The sequence below is a fragment of the Amblyomma maculatum genome, chromosome 5, assembly GCF_055883805.1.
Source record: "Amblyomma maculatum isolate TAMU_Amacu chromosome 5, ASM5588380v1, whole genome shotgun sequence".
NCBI classification, from domain to species: domain Eukaryota; kingdom Metazoa; phylum Arthropoda; class Arachnida; order Ixodida; family Ixodidae; genus Amblyomma; species Amblyomma maculatum.
Window position 1 is genome coordinate 59,460,438 of NC_139348.1, and position 14,047 is coordinate 59,474,484.

Genomic DNA, 14,047 nt, shown 5'->3' on the forward strand with positions numbered 1-14,047 from the left:
ATTTATTGCGAGAAAAGTTATCCCATCGATGTCAAATCAGCCGGAATCATTGCATCAATTTTCTGTATTTACGAAACTTAAACAATCAATAATGATTATAGTTATTATGTAAAAATAGGGGAACATTTTGCGAGCAACAATTCTTAACACTGTAACATATTGCTCATTTCAATTGTATGCAAGATTTTTTTTTTCACCTAGCCTGAGTAATTATCTCATCGCTCTATGTTCTAGCTACATTTCATGAAGACCAGTTTGAGCCGCCAATATTACACGAACTCGAAAAAAAGAACAGACCAAACGCAGTTCCATCAATTTTCTCTCACCGACCTGTCCTGAAGTAAAGGAAGCCTCCTCGACAGAGACATGAACCCCGCGCTGATATTAGTCAGTTATTTCTGCGGCTTGCTCTTTTCCCACCTCCATTTATGAGAAAACAAGAAAGTATAAGAATTAAAAGTCAATGTATAGTTGTCTCGTCAGATATTATGAGATAATAGAGATATGACTGACAACGTAAGTCAATGAAAATTGAAGTATATCAATGGGTCATGGGACGGCATCAGATTAAATAGTGATGATTATGAATAGTGATAAGTAATGATGGTGACTGTTACGGATAATAATAGTAAATTATATTAATAGGCCCGGATAGTGAGGTGATAGTGTTCGTTGCGGATAGTGACAGTTATGATAGGTCTCTGGCATTAGTAGATATAGTGATAGATAGTATAGCGATAGTTAATGAATTGGCAGTTATATGCTTTCTCATTTCCGCACGTTGAAGACCTATGTGCACCTTGTAATTTTTTTATTTGATTGTTGCGTTCAATGAAATCAAGCTGTTTTACAGAGCGCATGAGACCACAACATGCTTGCCCCAGAACTTCAGTGTATCGGCAATAGGGCCCACCACTTCTCCCAGTGTACCCTGCTGTCTTTTAACCACACGCGAAGTCAGTGAGGGGCCATGTACTCATAAAATTATTTAATTCCTCCATCAGCATCATATCAAGACTGCCATGGCAAACCTGTTCCTTGCCTCGAAGCAGCAATGAACAGCTCAAAATTTGATTTTATACAAAATTAACTAATGAACGCAGATTATCGCGCATCGCTATCTAGCACAGTGCCATTACGCTTGGCCTAAGCTTTCCAACGGTATACGGTTCTGTGTTGCAGCTAAAATTTAGATTTTAATTGCAATTTACTAAATATCAATTAATTTGGCCCAGTAATTGATTGAAATACATGTACAATTACCCATAATCCAATCTCATGGTTGATCACGTGACATATATTATGCTTAGAGAGATAGCTTGACAGTAGCGAAATAGACTAAGTCCTGCTTTAACCTTCTCTAATCTTGAAGTTCAAAGCACCAGCCTGGATCGTTTTCTGAAGCTTTACCGCGGTGACAGATTTCACGCTCTAAAAAAAACAAACACAAAGTCAGAGGCAGTACTAGATTAAGTGCACAAAGTAAAACCTTATCATGAGACTTAAAAAGCGTCTGTAGCACAGAACTCGCCTGAAAGCTTTGTTTATAAGTATTCCCCATTCAAACAGTTCTAAGAAGAAACCAATCAATTCATGAACTTTACTATCGGCATTCTCAATGCTTTTCTCGCAATTTTTCAAAAATTTTGTGCACTCCTGGAGCGCAGACCTGGCCCAAAAGCTCGCGCTTCACTCACTGCTGCGGCCGGCCGGCGGGCGTCAGGAGGAAAAAGCGTGTCGTGCGCAGCGCTCGCCGCCGCCGCGCGAGGAGAATCGAGGAGGAAAGCGGGGCGCGGAGGAGAGTGTCGCTACTTTCAAATTATCAAGGGACTTTAGCTTAGAGTAGCTTAGAGAGTTTGTGCGCTCACTACTTCTGTCTTCAGTCATTCGCCGGGCTTGCCGCAGCGTGTGTTACACGAGGTGCCGTTCGTGTTCTATCGTCGTGCTTTACAGACTTGGTTGTTAAAAATGGGTGAGTACTTCGACGTTCTGTGCTCTAACATTTTAGCTTTACTTAAGCTGCTCTCCGTTACTCTCGTGAGCTTAGTTGTTGTGTTAAGTATGCCAGCACTGGCGTATTTAAGATGGCATGTTGCGTGCGTGTAGTACGAGCCATACGCGCTGCTGAACCCACGTCGTTCTCGTGCTGTATTCCTTCGCAAAAAGGCTTAGATCAGCGGTTGTAGTCGATCAAGTGAGTTCTCTACTCCCCTGGAGTGGCGATTACATTTGTGAGCCCGCATTGTATGGCCGCTTTTATGCAACGTCGTAGCGACCAAGCAAGCTTCAGACCAAACGCTCCGAGCGCCAGCTATACGCCGCCACAGGGAGCTTTTGCGATTTACGCCAGCGTTTGCACAAGGGCTTCAGGCTCGGCACGGAGAATGACTGTGGTTTCATTAGTGATCGGACAGGAGATTTCTGGCTACGCGAACCCGCGCCGTACAATTCCCTTTGTTCTCTCAGGCTCGGTTTGTGTTACTCAGCCGCGCTTCGACGATTCTTCTGTCCGAGTCGTTGATGGGCGGACGCTTCGGTGGTGTGCGCTGGCCGCTAGCGCCCGCCGCCATGGCTGTTCTCGCGCCGCGACGTCAGTGGCGTCGAATGTCCCGTAGAGGCGCACCTTTGGATAAGCCTTTGCTGGACCTGTTCACTATCGGTGTGCGCGTTCCATGCGCCATGACACCATATCTTTTTTTTTTTTTTTTTTTTGCCGATTACATAATTAGCTTGCCTTCGTTCCAGCCTCCATTTTTGGAACGGTTCTTCGAGCAGACTCTCAGAACGTTTGGAGATTAACCAATGCTGCAAGGCATGCTACTGCGTGCAAATGTCTTTGCACGCTTGGTTCTTCTTCCAACAGACTCTCCTATCGTGCAATTACGGAATATTCTTTATTTAAGGACTTTCGCCTAGTGTTTCTCGCGAGCCTTTCTGCTCGCACGTGTTGTAGCGGTGTTCCTATCGGCGCCTTCTTCCCCATCCTATATCTTATTCTTTGGTCCACTTCGACGCAGTTTTTTTTAACAGTATATCGAGTCGTTATTCTGAGCGCTGTTTCTCTCTTTATCTGCGGCATCCCGCTTCGGGGAAGCCTCGATCTCCATCCAGTGTTTGTGGCTTCCGTACCCTGGACTTTAAGTTAGATGCATTTTGCATGTGCCTGGCGCTCGCTTTCTGAAAAGTGCGTTCTCGATGTCGGCTGCTCGCTCCTTCAGTGCGTAGTGTGTCAGTTGGTACAGGTCTATACTTGCATCAGCACTGTGACCTTGGAGCTACCAGTGATGCCACATCAGCATCTGCAGATGCTGATGTGGCGTCACTGGTAGCTGATTCGTCGCAGTAAAGAACAGAGCCTTGATAGCCTAACAGAAACCGAAGTTGTCAGTTGGTTTTGTTTATATGTTGCGCAGAGTTCTGCGTGGCACAGAATAACGCCATAAATTATTCAAGGCGCAATTTGTTGTATATAGAACCCGATGGCACAGGGAAATTTTCACGGCGCCCTAAGGCGCAGCAGTAGTACCACTCAATGGTAGAACTGATCTTAACGAAAGCTTAAATATTTGGAGCTATAAAAAAGTGGGGGATTCTAGTGGTGAGGTTCTCTGTAAACACGTGACTGGCAAAATGATCGGAGTGCAAACGAAGAACTGCATTTCAAAAGCAAAATTAGGTTTCCATTTTCTTTTAGCCTATTCATGCTAACACTTTTCCTTGTGCTCGATGTGACCTGCTCATACGAAAAGAATAGTCACTAGAAAAAAAAAACTCTAATGCTAGAAAAGATTGAGGGGCAAAGTAGAAAAAGCATATTTGAGGCATTGCAGCTGAATCTGCGAAATATTCGAAAAGTAGTTGCCGACCGGACAGCTTGGCGTGATATAATCTATATGGTCACGAAGAGTTGGGCATGACTGTTCGACTGAACAGAACGGATCTCACCCCGAGCCCCTCCGTTGAGTACGCCATTTCTGGGCTCAAAAGAAAGCACTGATAACTTTAAATGAATACACTGAAGGTCGTGTTGGGGCCGTTGAGACTTGCGCCAAGCTATGCGAACAAACGCCAACATTTAGGGCAAATACGTGTGGGAAAAACCTAATGAGCCCAGAATTAAAGAGCATAGCTGCTACCAACACAAATATCTTTGAGCACATCTTGGCTGGAATTACCTATTATTAAGCTCATATGCAATTTATGGGGAAAATAGCCATTAGTGCAATCATGCCAAATTAAATTTGACGAAGTGCACAGACGAGAAGCGGAGATGTTAGGTTTTTTTTATTATTTCTTTTAGCGTACCGTACGCCTTGTTAGGCTCCTACAGGAGTGGGCAAACTAGAGGGGCTTTTATACAGAATGCAAAACATCAGAAACACACACAAAAAAAAGAAAAACATGCACACTGCGACACAATAATACACAATAAATTTGTCGCATATGAAACACTGAAAGGAACCACGAAGCGACACTATAAAAGAACTCGTTAGTTAACGGGTACTAATAAGACAAAATCCTAAACTGAACACTCGCAGGGATTAAAGAGACATCTTAGGAACTATCTTTTTGTTATGCCATTTGCTTGTCTAAAAATGACTTGCCTTTTTGAAAGAAAAATATCAAGGCAGATATCGTCCATGAATTCATGTGGCAGCCTATTCAATTCCTCAATGGCTGAAGAATAAAAATTTGCACGAGTTGCATCATCGGACCGTGATGGGTCTGAAGCACTTTCCATTATTTTAGCCTCTTTGAACGATGATAAGGTGCCTTGAAAATTTCTTTTTAATTCCACCATTTGTGGCTTGGAAGCCACCGACACAGTAATTACCCGCCAAAAACTTACAACAATGCTTTCTCACTCTGCCTTTCGACACTCCGAGCAGAAAACAGAAACGGAGTTTGAAAAAGCAATGGCATCCCACCGCACACGCCGCTAGACGACGGCACGAGAGAGAATCGACTGCAACAAAGGCTGAGCCGGCGATGACTACTTCGCAGCTATCCGTCTTAGCATAGACACGGGCATCTGCCGCTCCACGCGGATAAATCTGAATCTCCAAGGTCACAGTGCTGATGCAAGTATAGGCCTGTACCAACTGACACAGGCGCGTAGAAGGAGCTCAAGCACCGCAGCGCATATGTTCCTCGCCCTTGGTCTGCCAGAAGGTACCCCGCTTTCTAGCACAGTCAGCGTCCGCTGCCTCGTCACGTTCCCAGTGGGAGAACAGGCTGGAGCATGCAGTGGGATGCAACGCTTGAACCACCTTATCGCCGTTTCTGGAGGCTTCTGGGCATCTGCGTCGCTTCTTCCGGCTCCGCGTGGAAACATTTGAAAGTGGACCATCTCCGTATTTTCGGAATAGTGCAATAAATGGAACTTGGCATCAATCTAACCTTCTTTTGCGACGCCGTATGCAACAAACAGTAAGCTGCTATGTCAAACTTTCTAACGCCATCAATGTTATGTGCTATAAATTAATTTATTTTTAACGTTCAGTTTTTTTTTTTTTTTTTACCCTTAACGTATAACACGTCTTATGTTCAGCCTGGTCAGTTTTTCTACCAACATATATGCACCACTTGCGACATATATGCTAGCTATTATCGTATCCTCTCCCACTTCTTTCCCTCTTTGATCGTTCCTGCGGCTTTTTTCCTACTTCAATCCATGTGCACTGCTGTGTGTTTCCGTCATTTGTTGATGACGTGTTTAATTGCAAGGGCGATTGCGATTTCCTCGGCCTCTTCTACATTGTTATTCGTCAAGACGGATGAGCTGGTCACCTCTCCAATTGTAGTCCACTGCAGTAGCTATGGTCGCTTTTTTTTTTATTCTGGACAGGGGATGGCGTCTACGCACAGTAGGTCATTGTCTCTGATAACGCTGAATTATGTGTGGCGATAAAAAAATTGGCGCTGCCGCGATGTTTCTAATTTTTCGCTTAATAATATTTTTATTTTATATTATTTTACTTTTATGTTAATTTGTGTTTATTGTGTTCTGTTATTTTATTTATTTTAATTGTTATGTTTGTTAGGTTTTACAGTTTAGTGTTTTCATTTACCGCTATCATAATATCATTAAAGAAAGTCACAGTATCTGTTACACTTTCTCTGTAAACACCTGACCCGCGCTACCCTCGCGGCCTCATATTTTGCGTCCACTTTTTCAGTACCAGTTTTCGCCTCACCAGCGTACCTATTAAGAACTTTTGCCTTAAAGGGCCCATTAAAAGCTATTTACTAAAATTAAAAAACGCGCACTACCTACAGTCATCTTGATCTCCGCAATGCGAATATTTAAGTTAGCCACATCGGCACCGAACATATGGGCCATTAAAAATGGTGCGCCTCCTCTCCCCTCTCAACGCCAACCGCGCCGGCGAGGCAGAAGAAAAGAAAAGTCGTGATGGTGCCCCACCAGCCCAAAACCTCTCAAGGGGGTGTTGTCCAGCCCCATCCGACCCGCGTAGCTTTGGAGCGTCCAATGAGCGAGCGCACACAGCAGCACCGCTGATGTCAACGGGGAGCTTGCGGTAGAGGATGCGTCGCCCAAATCGGTTGCGAGCGGCCGCGAGGAGCACTTTTTGAAAATTATTTGTAAATTATTGGCTGCACGCAAAGCTTCACTCGAATACTCACAAAGACCACCTATGTGGATCTCTTGCATTAGATTTTACCGCAAGTACCATATCAGGGGCCCTTTAATAATCACAGCTCATGTTCGTCTGCTTTAACAGCGGTGTGAAGCAGAGAGGAAGAAGAGACCTTTTTTTCGTTCATTTAATCATATATACATCCTTCACCTCTTACCCTACTGATGCCCCGAGGTAATAAATATTGTTTAAAAAAAAAGAGACATGGAACTCGCTGCTTAGTTTCCTCAAAGATAATGAATTGAGTGACAGATTGCGACAATGTTCCCCATCCCTTTTCTATTGCCCTTCTTATCCTCTAATTCCTCTTCCGCAGCGCAGCGTAGCCGTGCGAAACGCCATTTTCCAGCTTTCAAAGGTAAATGGCACATACACACGACAGGTGATTGGCCAGGGTTCAGCTTCTCTGGTTAACATAACTGCCTTCCCTTCTCTTCCTTTCAGCCTTATCGTCCTAAGTCATCAGGGTTCATCTTTTCACTCTGCATTCGAATTATACTGCCGAAATGACATGTCAGGCCTATTGGCTTGGACATCTTGACCACTCAGGACCAATGGCTTAGGCCTTAGAGCATTGTGGCACCCGTCGCGTTCCCATTTAAATATGGACTCTTATCCGTCTCTCCAGCGTGAGATGTTGGGGCAGAGCCTCACAGGTATTGCCTATCATCCCAGAAGTTTAGGTTAGCGCTCGGTACTACACAACTCCGAAGATTGTCTGACCTGTTTTTAAATCATAAAGCGTCGTAAGTCTTGGGCTGCAATTGTAGATTCGCAGTACCAAATAGATTTTTGAGGCGTAATCAAATAGGGTTAGATGTATATTTGGCTTAATGTTGAAGGAAAAGACCGTACCAGCCGCAATAAAAGGCGGTGCTTTGATAAGACTGCGGCAAAAATAAGACAGCAGCTTTTGCTCTTAACCTCAAGCTCCCCATGTGCCCCCAGTGGTCTCATCTTTGGAGAAATTATGCAGTGCTACATGAGAGACCCATTCAGAGTGTGGAAAATAACTAACCTCCATTAAGCTTTTAAACGTTCTGCATCTGTGTTAACAAACCGAACTGCAGGGGGAGATGAATTGAAAACTGGCGACTGTGCATGGTCTGTCGCTGTATCAGGCGCCTCACATCATTCCATCCCTGCTCGTTTATTTCCTTTAGCACGAAGAGCATACTGCAATTACTGCCGCAGCTACGTCCAATGCACCAAGTGCAGCCCTGGGGTATGTGCTTCTACTCAGGCTGAGAATCTGCATGAGGTAAGCCTCTTTAGCGGTACCCTGCCCTTATGTTATGAGTGTTTAAGCACGAAATGTATCTAGCTCCCGTTGTCTGAGGGGTCGTCGAGATAAAACCGAAAGGCAACATTCGGGCATCGATTCTCCATCATTCGGGTGAACACGTTGCGCCGGCGAGGATGCCTCTCTCAGGCTTTCGCGCCCCCCTTACTGATGGCACCGGTGTGCCACACACTGTCGTGCAGAACGCTTGGCAGACGCCGACGGTCGAGGTGGCAACAGCTTGAAGCGCTTTGAACATTTCGATTAAAATTGGTCCCTGGGCTTCACGTCAGTTCATATCGTTTCTCTCTTCCGCGGACGTTGTAGACACTCTTCAGAAGTTCTCACGTTCTTGTCAGGCCGACGTGTTTTCGACGCCGCGTACATGTTTTTCTAATATCGTTGTTTATTGCCTCAGGGCATACATGAATATGTGACAAGAAATTGAAAAGGGGTTGAAACAAAAGAGTAAAGGTTGGCTGTTCTACTAAAGTTCAACAGGAAACGATTATAAGGCACTTGCGTCCGATCAACGTAAGATGGGTTTAACAGGGAGAAAGGCCCCCCGCTGTGAGGTGCCGAGTTCTCTTTGGCTTCATTGCCGGGCAAACCAGCTCCAAGCGGTGAATATTTGTGTCATTATTTCGTGAGTTGCAAACAGGATACCCTGCAGGTGGATATAAATGTCGGTATTGAGACCACGTTCGTGTTACAGCAGGTGTGAGGGCAACCCCGACCCGGATCCTCCGTTGCGCATCCTCTGCGCGGGTAAGACCGCTGGAAAGGGTTACCGCACACAGTGGAACCAAAGCTGTTTAATATTGCCGGTTGCGAAACTTCCCACCGGGCCCATGTATTAAAAAATGGCGGTTTTGATTGGTCAAAATTTGGATGTTTACGAATAGTGGCGGCGCCCGAAGGCCATTAAAGGGATATGTGTCAAAATCACAAACTTTCAGACGGTTGATTAATCCATGATCCCCAGAAAAACAAGAGTTGCAAGAGTCGCAGTACGGACAATTCTTGAACAGAACTACCTACTGGTAATTAAGATGAAAAATAAGAAAACGAATTTCCAAACATCAATGACGGCAATAACAGAAAGCTTTTGTCTTTTAAAGATTGTCTGCGTTTCGGTTTCTGCGCATGGAAATATTTAATAAATATGTTTCTTCGGTGAATAAAATCAGTTGAGAGTAACGCTTTTCCTGTTCTGCTCGTGCTTTGTGGGTTATTTGTCGCGCTACAAGCTCTTCGAATGTGTGCACAACAAGCAGGGTTCAAAACTGAACAGGCGTCCTCTAGGATTAGACATTTTTAAAGGAATAAGAAATTTGTGCCAATTCCGCGTTACTTGGATTGACCGCATGAACGTTTATCTTTACTTTCAGTACTCTTTGATTAGATTTCTGCAGACACCAGAGCTTTCAGACGTGGATATTGTCGTTGAAAGCGGCCGTTTTCCCGACGCCCGGATGACAATCAAGGCACACCGAGTGATCTTAGCACTGCACAACGAAGTGTTCAAGGCCATGTTTTACGGAGATTTCGCCAAGGAGGACCGTGTAGTCATCACCGACTTACACCCGGAGGGAGTTCTTGGTCTTCTCCGGTGAGCTCACTCATGCGATTTTTAGATCTCATCTATTCATTTCTGGAGTATCCTTGTGCACTTGAGGAATACATTACCACCACTATGAATCACTGCTGCTGCCGCCCTTTTTTCAGTGATGGAAGCACCGGTCTTAGTTTCATAGGTTTGTATACCCAACGAAATATTTGTTGTTCAATTCTTACCCCCTCACGCTGCTCCCCCTTATTAGGTGAGGTTCGGCTCCGCCTTATTAGGTGAGGCTCGAAGCCCCAAGGGTAGCGTTGGCTCTGCGGCTCCAGCGGAAGGCATCAGCACACGGCAAATGACGAGGCGTCGGCTCACAAGAACAACGTTAAATACTGCATCACGTAGGGACGGCCAGAGAGGCAGGCCCGAAGAGAAAACTGACACGCTCACAAAGCGGGTGTCTCGGCGTCGTCTCCTGCGACGGTAGCAGCCACGGCTTTCGATACACTCGGCAGTTCAGAGGGAAAGGAAAAAGGACAGCTTTGCTGACTCAGTCACGGCGGCGTGGATGACTCCTGGTACCGGCCAAGGGCGCAGGTCTCTCCCTAGAGCGCTGGGTTCGGCCAGCGATTGCACACGCATGAGGACACGTTGAGCTTGAACACACCAGCAGCAGGAAGCGTCGGTTGTCCGAATGCACGGTGCTGAAATGGCAGAAATAACCACTGCTTTGACTTAGGATCTTTCGTTCGGTGCATTTCGCTGCAGCCGGGTCGGCGGTCGCGTACGGTGGTAGCGAATCGTAAAATGGTACATTCCTCTTTCACTCTTTCACTTCCCCTCTCGCTTTCCTTCTTCGGAAGCAAAATAAGACTTGAAACTTACCAATGATTATCGCGCTGCCCATGCTGGAGAATACTAGTTCCCTTATCGAATCTTTGGTTTGTCTTGCTAACTCATGTTCCCCTTCAACCTTATTCATTATGGCGCGGCATGTTGCACTTACCACGACTATTATGCCCCTAATTTTGATTGCTGCCATATGTGGTGTTTTTTTTTCTAATGTATGAAAAGAAATCACACCCTTCGTTGAATACGGTTGGCAAAACCTATGCAAAACGAATTTGCTGTAGTTTAGCTCGTGAATAAACCCGGAGTTATGCGAGAGCTATATGCATGAATACGCTTAGGTTCGGCTTTAAATTTAGGACATGGCTTTTGCGCATAGTAGTTTACTGTATAATTTCAGCTTATTACTGCTATAGAGGGCCCTTTTGACCACTAAAGTGCAATGAGGCGCGGTGGTCCGAAGCCCTCCGCTACGGCACCTCTTTCTGTTCTCATTCCCATCTTCGCGATGACACGATAGCCTAAGCTACCAGCCAGGATATAAAGCCCCGCTTTAACCGAGCGGTATGAACGTGCCTGCGTGGCCTAGCGATAGCGTGAGGGCAAGAGTTTTGGCAGACGGATTGTAATAACACCCTCCTATTTATGAAAGCAGGGGTTTGAGTTGGCATTTGGCCAAACCTGGTGTCGAGAAGCCCTACGTCCAGTTAGTGCTCGGCCATGCCAGCTACCAGCTACCGCTTCCCCGACCTATTCTTCTTCTAGCAGTTGCTAAGCAACGGCTCAAGGACAGTGCGACCTCGGCTAAAGTGCGATAACGGCGAAAAGGCGAAGCGGTGGGCGTAGTGGTAGCTCTCGCTACAAAAAAAAAATATTATACTACCGAACACATGACGCATCGGGACGGCCGTCTGTCCTAGCTGATTCGCGCAATGAGTAACGAAATAGTGGGGGTGATAAATGACTTTGTCGACGATCGTTTAAAATTTCAGATGATATATTTATGGTTGAAGGTTAAGTGCTGATTATTGCATGTGCTCCAGGGATTTGATCCGCCACGTGTCGGTTGCGGTGTTTTGCATCTAAATCCCTGCTTTGAACAAAATTTGAATGCTCGCATTGAAGCCTAACCTATATCAAAGCAAGTTGTCGGGCGAGTTGATGATCTTCCATATTCACAGCCTCAAAGCGCGAAAAACCGTGCACTATTTAAGACATCGCTACTATTTCAACAATTGCATCGATGCGCGTTTTATGTAACATTGTCGACGGAATACGTTAGGTTTGTTAAATTAAGCCCCTTGTAAAACACAGTTAGCAAATGGTTCGAGTGGCAGAGGAGGAGGTTTGGTGACCTCAAGTACAGATGCAAAGGGGAGGACCTCAGGATGTCTACCTGGGAACCATTCCTGAGAAGTTAGACCTATCTGTTGGTTTCACGTCCATAAGGTTGCGCTAGAAACTATCTCTGCGGATGGAAATATATGGGGGTGGCCGTGCCTCAGCTGGCTGTCTCCACGCATTGCGACGACGTCTACTCGTAATTTTAGAGGAAACAGTTGAAGTGCTGGTCTTCTACGATTGCCCTTATAATTGCCCGTCTGCTCTAAGCTGCATTCTTTTAAACAGGAAATAGGTCTTGCGCAAAATTGAACCAGTGGTGTTATATATACGTCAGCAGAATCAAGAGGACGTTTTAAATTTTTGGCTGTTTAAAAGACAGGATAAATATTAGAATACTTAACTATTTCCTTCTTAGCCTGCATGCACCTAAGTAGCTTCTAGCGGAATGCTGCTGTAATTTTGCATTTTGTGTTGCATTTTTTTAATAACGTTGTTTTTTGCCTCAGGGCATAATGGAATATGTAAAAAAATCAAGGGGGTAATAAATGAAAGAAAAAAGGTTAGCTGTTCGAATAAAGTTCAAGAAAGAGCGATGATAAGGCCCTTGAGTCCATGCAAAAGTTCGGCGAAAGGCCCACTGCCGTCAGGTGGTGTTGCATTTTGATCCACTGATATTCTACGGTCCGCTAATCTTTTTGTAGCTTACCTACGCGCTGTTTTAACTGCGACTCGGTGCTTGGTTTCTACAGCGTTTAGTTCGGCGTTTATTGGTTACTGAGATGCTAGTAAGCCTTCAGAAATCGCTGTCTTGTCTTTTTTCACGTAAGGAGCTGAAATGGTTACTAATATTTCACATGAAGTACGGGGCGGAGGGGTGGTCACATATACTCCGTCTTAAATATATGGTGAAACAGATTTGCCGCTCGCGCCCATGGTTTTCTCTGCAGATCCATCAGCGGGAAAATGAAGTTACCTTAAATGCAATGCAAAGTGGCGTTTTAATAAATAGCTGTATTCATATTATTTGTGCATATTCTACGTCTTTACTCTTATTTATTGGCCATTCACTGCAGGTACTTCTACAGCGGCCACCTCCAAGTGGAAAGCGCGCTCCAGGCGGTCTACACTCGCAGCGCGGCCAACAAGTACCTGGTGCCCGAACTGGAAAAAAAGTGTGTCGATTACGCAAAACTCAGAATGACGGTGATGGACGTGTGCCCACTCATCGATTATTTCTTTACCATGGGTGAACATCACAAAAATCCTATTTTCACCAAAGCTATAGATTTCCTTAGGAAGGACAGTCTATCTGTGCTCTCCTCGAAAAGGCTTGAATCGTGCTTGGAGGAGACGATTCATTGCGTCCTTAAAAAAGCTGTAGGAGTGCCCGAGATTTCCGTTCTTCGGGCCGTGTTCGCCTGGTCCCAGGAGCAGTGCCTTCGCAGAGCATCGAACGGTGAAGATGCGGATATCCGCAAAGTAATGCAGCCATTCTTTCCCAAGTTGCGTTTCCTCGCGATTACGGCGAAGGAGTTCGCGTCAGGACCGAACCAGTGGGGTATCCTAAACGACCACGAGGCGCGCGCTCTCCTGAACAACATTGTGGAGAAAGGCTCAATGCCTCTGCCTGACGGCTTTTCGAAGGTCGACAAGCCGCGTGAGTAAAGGCCTCCGCAATATGCGACAACGGTACCGAGTTGCTGCATTGCTGTTCTACGAACAGATACTTCGTTCCAATGTTCTCGTACTTCAAGCAGATCGGATATTGTTCCTTTTCGGCAAGCCGTTAGTCTATTCCTGCTTCTTCACTATTACCTTCTATCATCACCATATTTCACTATATTCTTCGCTGATCTAAAGAAGGCTTCAGCTAATTGCCCACTTATTAATAGACATATATTTGACACTATTAGACACTATTAATAGACATATATTTGTTCGTTCACACCCAAACAAAAGCACTGCCAAATGTGTGGTGTTTCTTGTTGTCTAGTTTTGAAATAAAACTGTTCTCAACGACGTAATGTTTGTCTTTGGCACGAAAACGTGCTGCATGGTCGAGCTAATCTGCAAAAATTTGCAGCGTTTTGCAGCAAATTAAGAAAACGGAAGTTGCATTGATGCCAGCTGGATTGCTGAGTAAAAACGAGACTTTCTTTAGAAGGAACAACATAACTTCGAGCCAACTGACCTCGTTATAAAATATATGGCTGGCTTTAAAAACGTATCAATACAAATAACAAATACCGGCACTCCAGAGCTTGTAGTTCTGACGCAATTTTTCTTTACCTGATACAGTTTTAGAACAGCCGCCATGATAAAAAACTGCATTGGCATAACGTTTACTAA

The 14,047-nt window shown here is 45.1% G+C and overlaps 1 protein-coding gene across 1 annotated transcript; it reads left to right on the plus strand.

Annotated features, from left to right (window-relative positions):
- The first annotated feature begins 9,342 nt into the window (after window positions 1-9,342).
- Window positions 9,343-13,523, plus strand: LOC146188383 (BTB/POZ domain-containing protein 2-like). The gene is made up of 2 exons (XM_084603100.1): window positions 9,343-9,556; window positions 12,772-13,523. Exons 1-2 carry the CDS (start codon window positions 9,420-9,422, stop codon window positions 13,361-13,363), a joined length of 729 nt encoding a protein of 242 aa, XP_084459226.1. The 5' UTR covers window positions 9,343-9,419; the 3' UTR covers window positions 13,364-13,523.
- The last annotated feature ends 524 nt before the right edge of the window (window positions 13,524-14,047 follow it).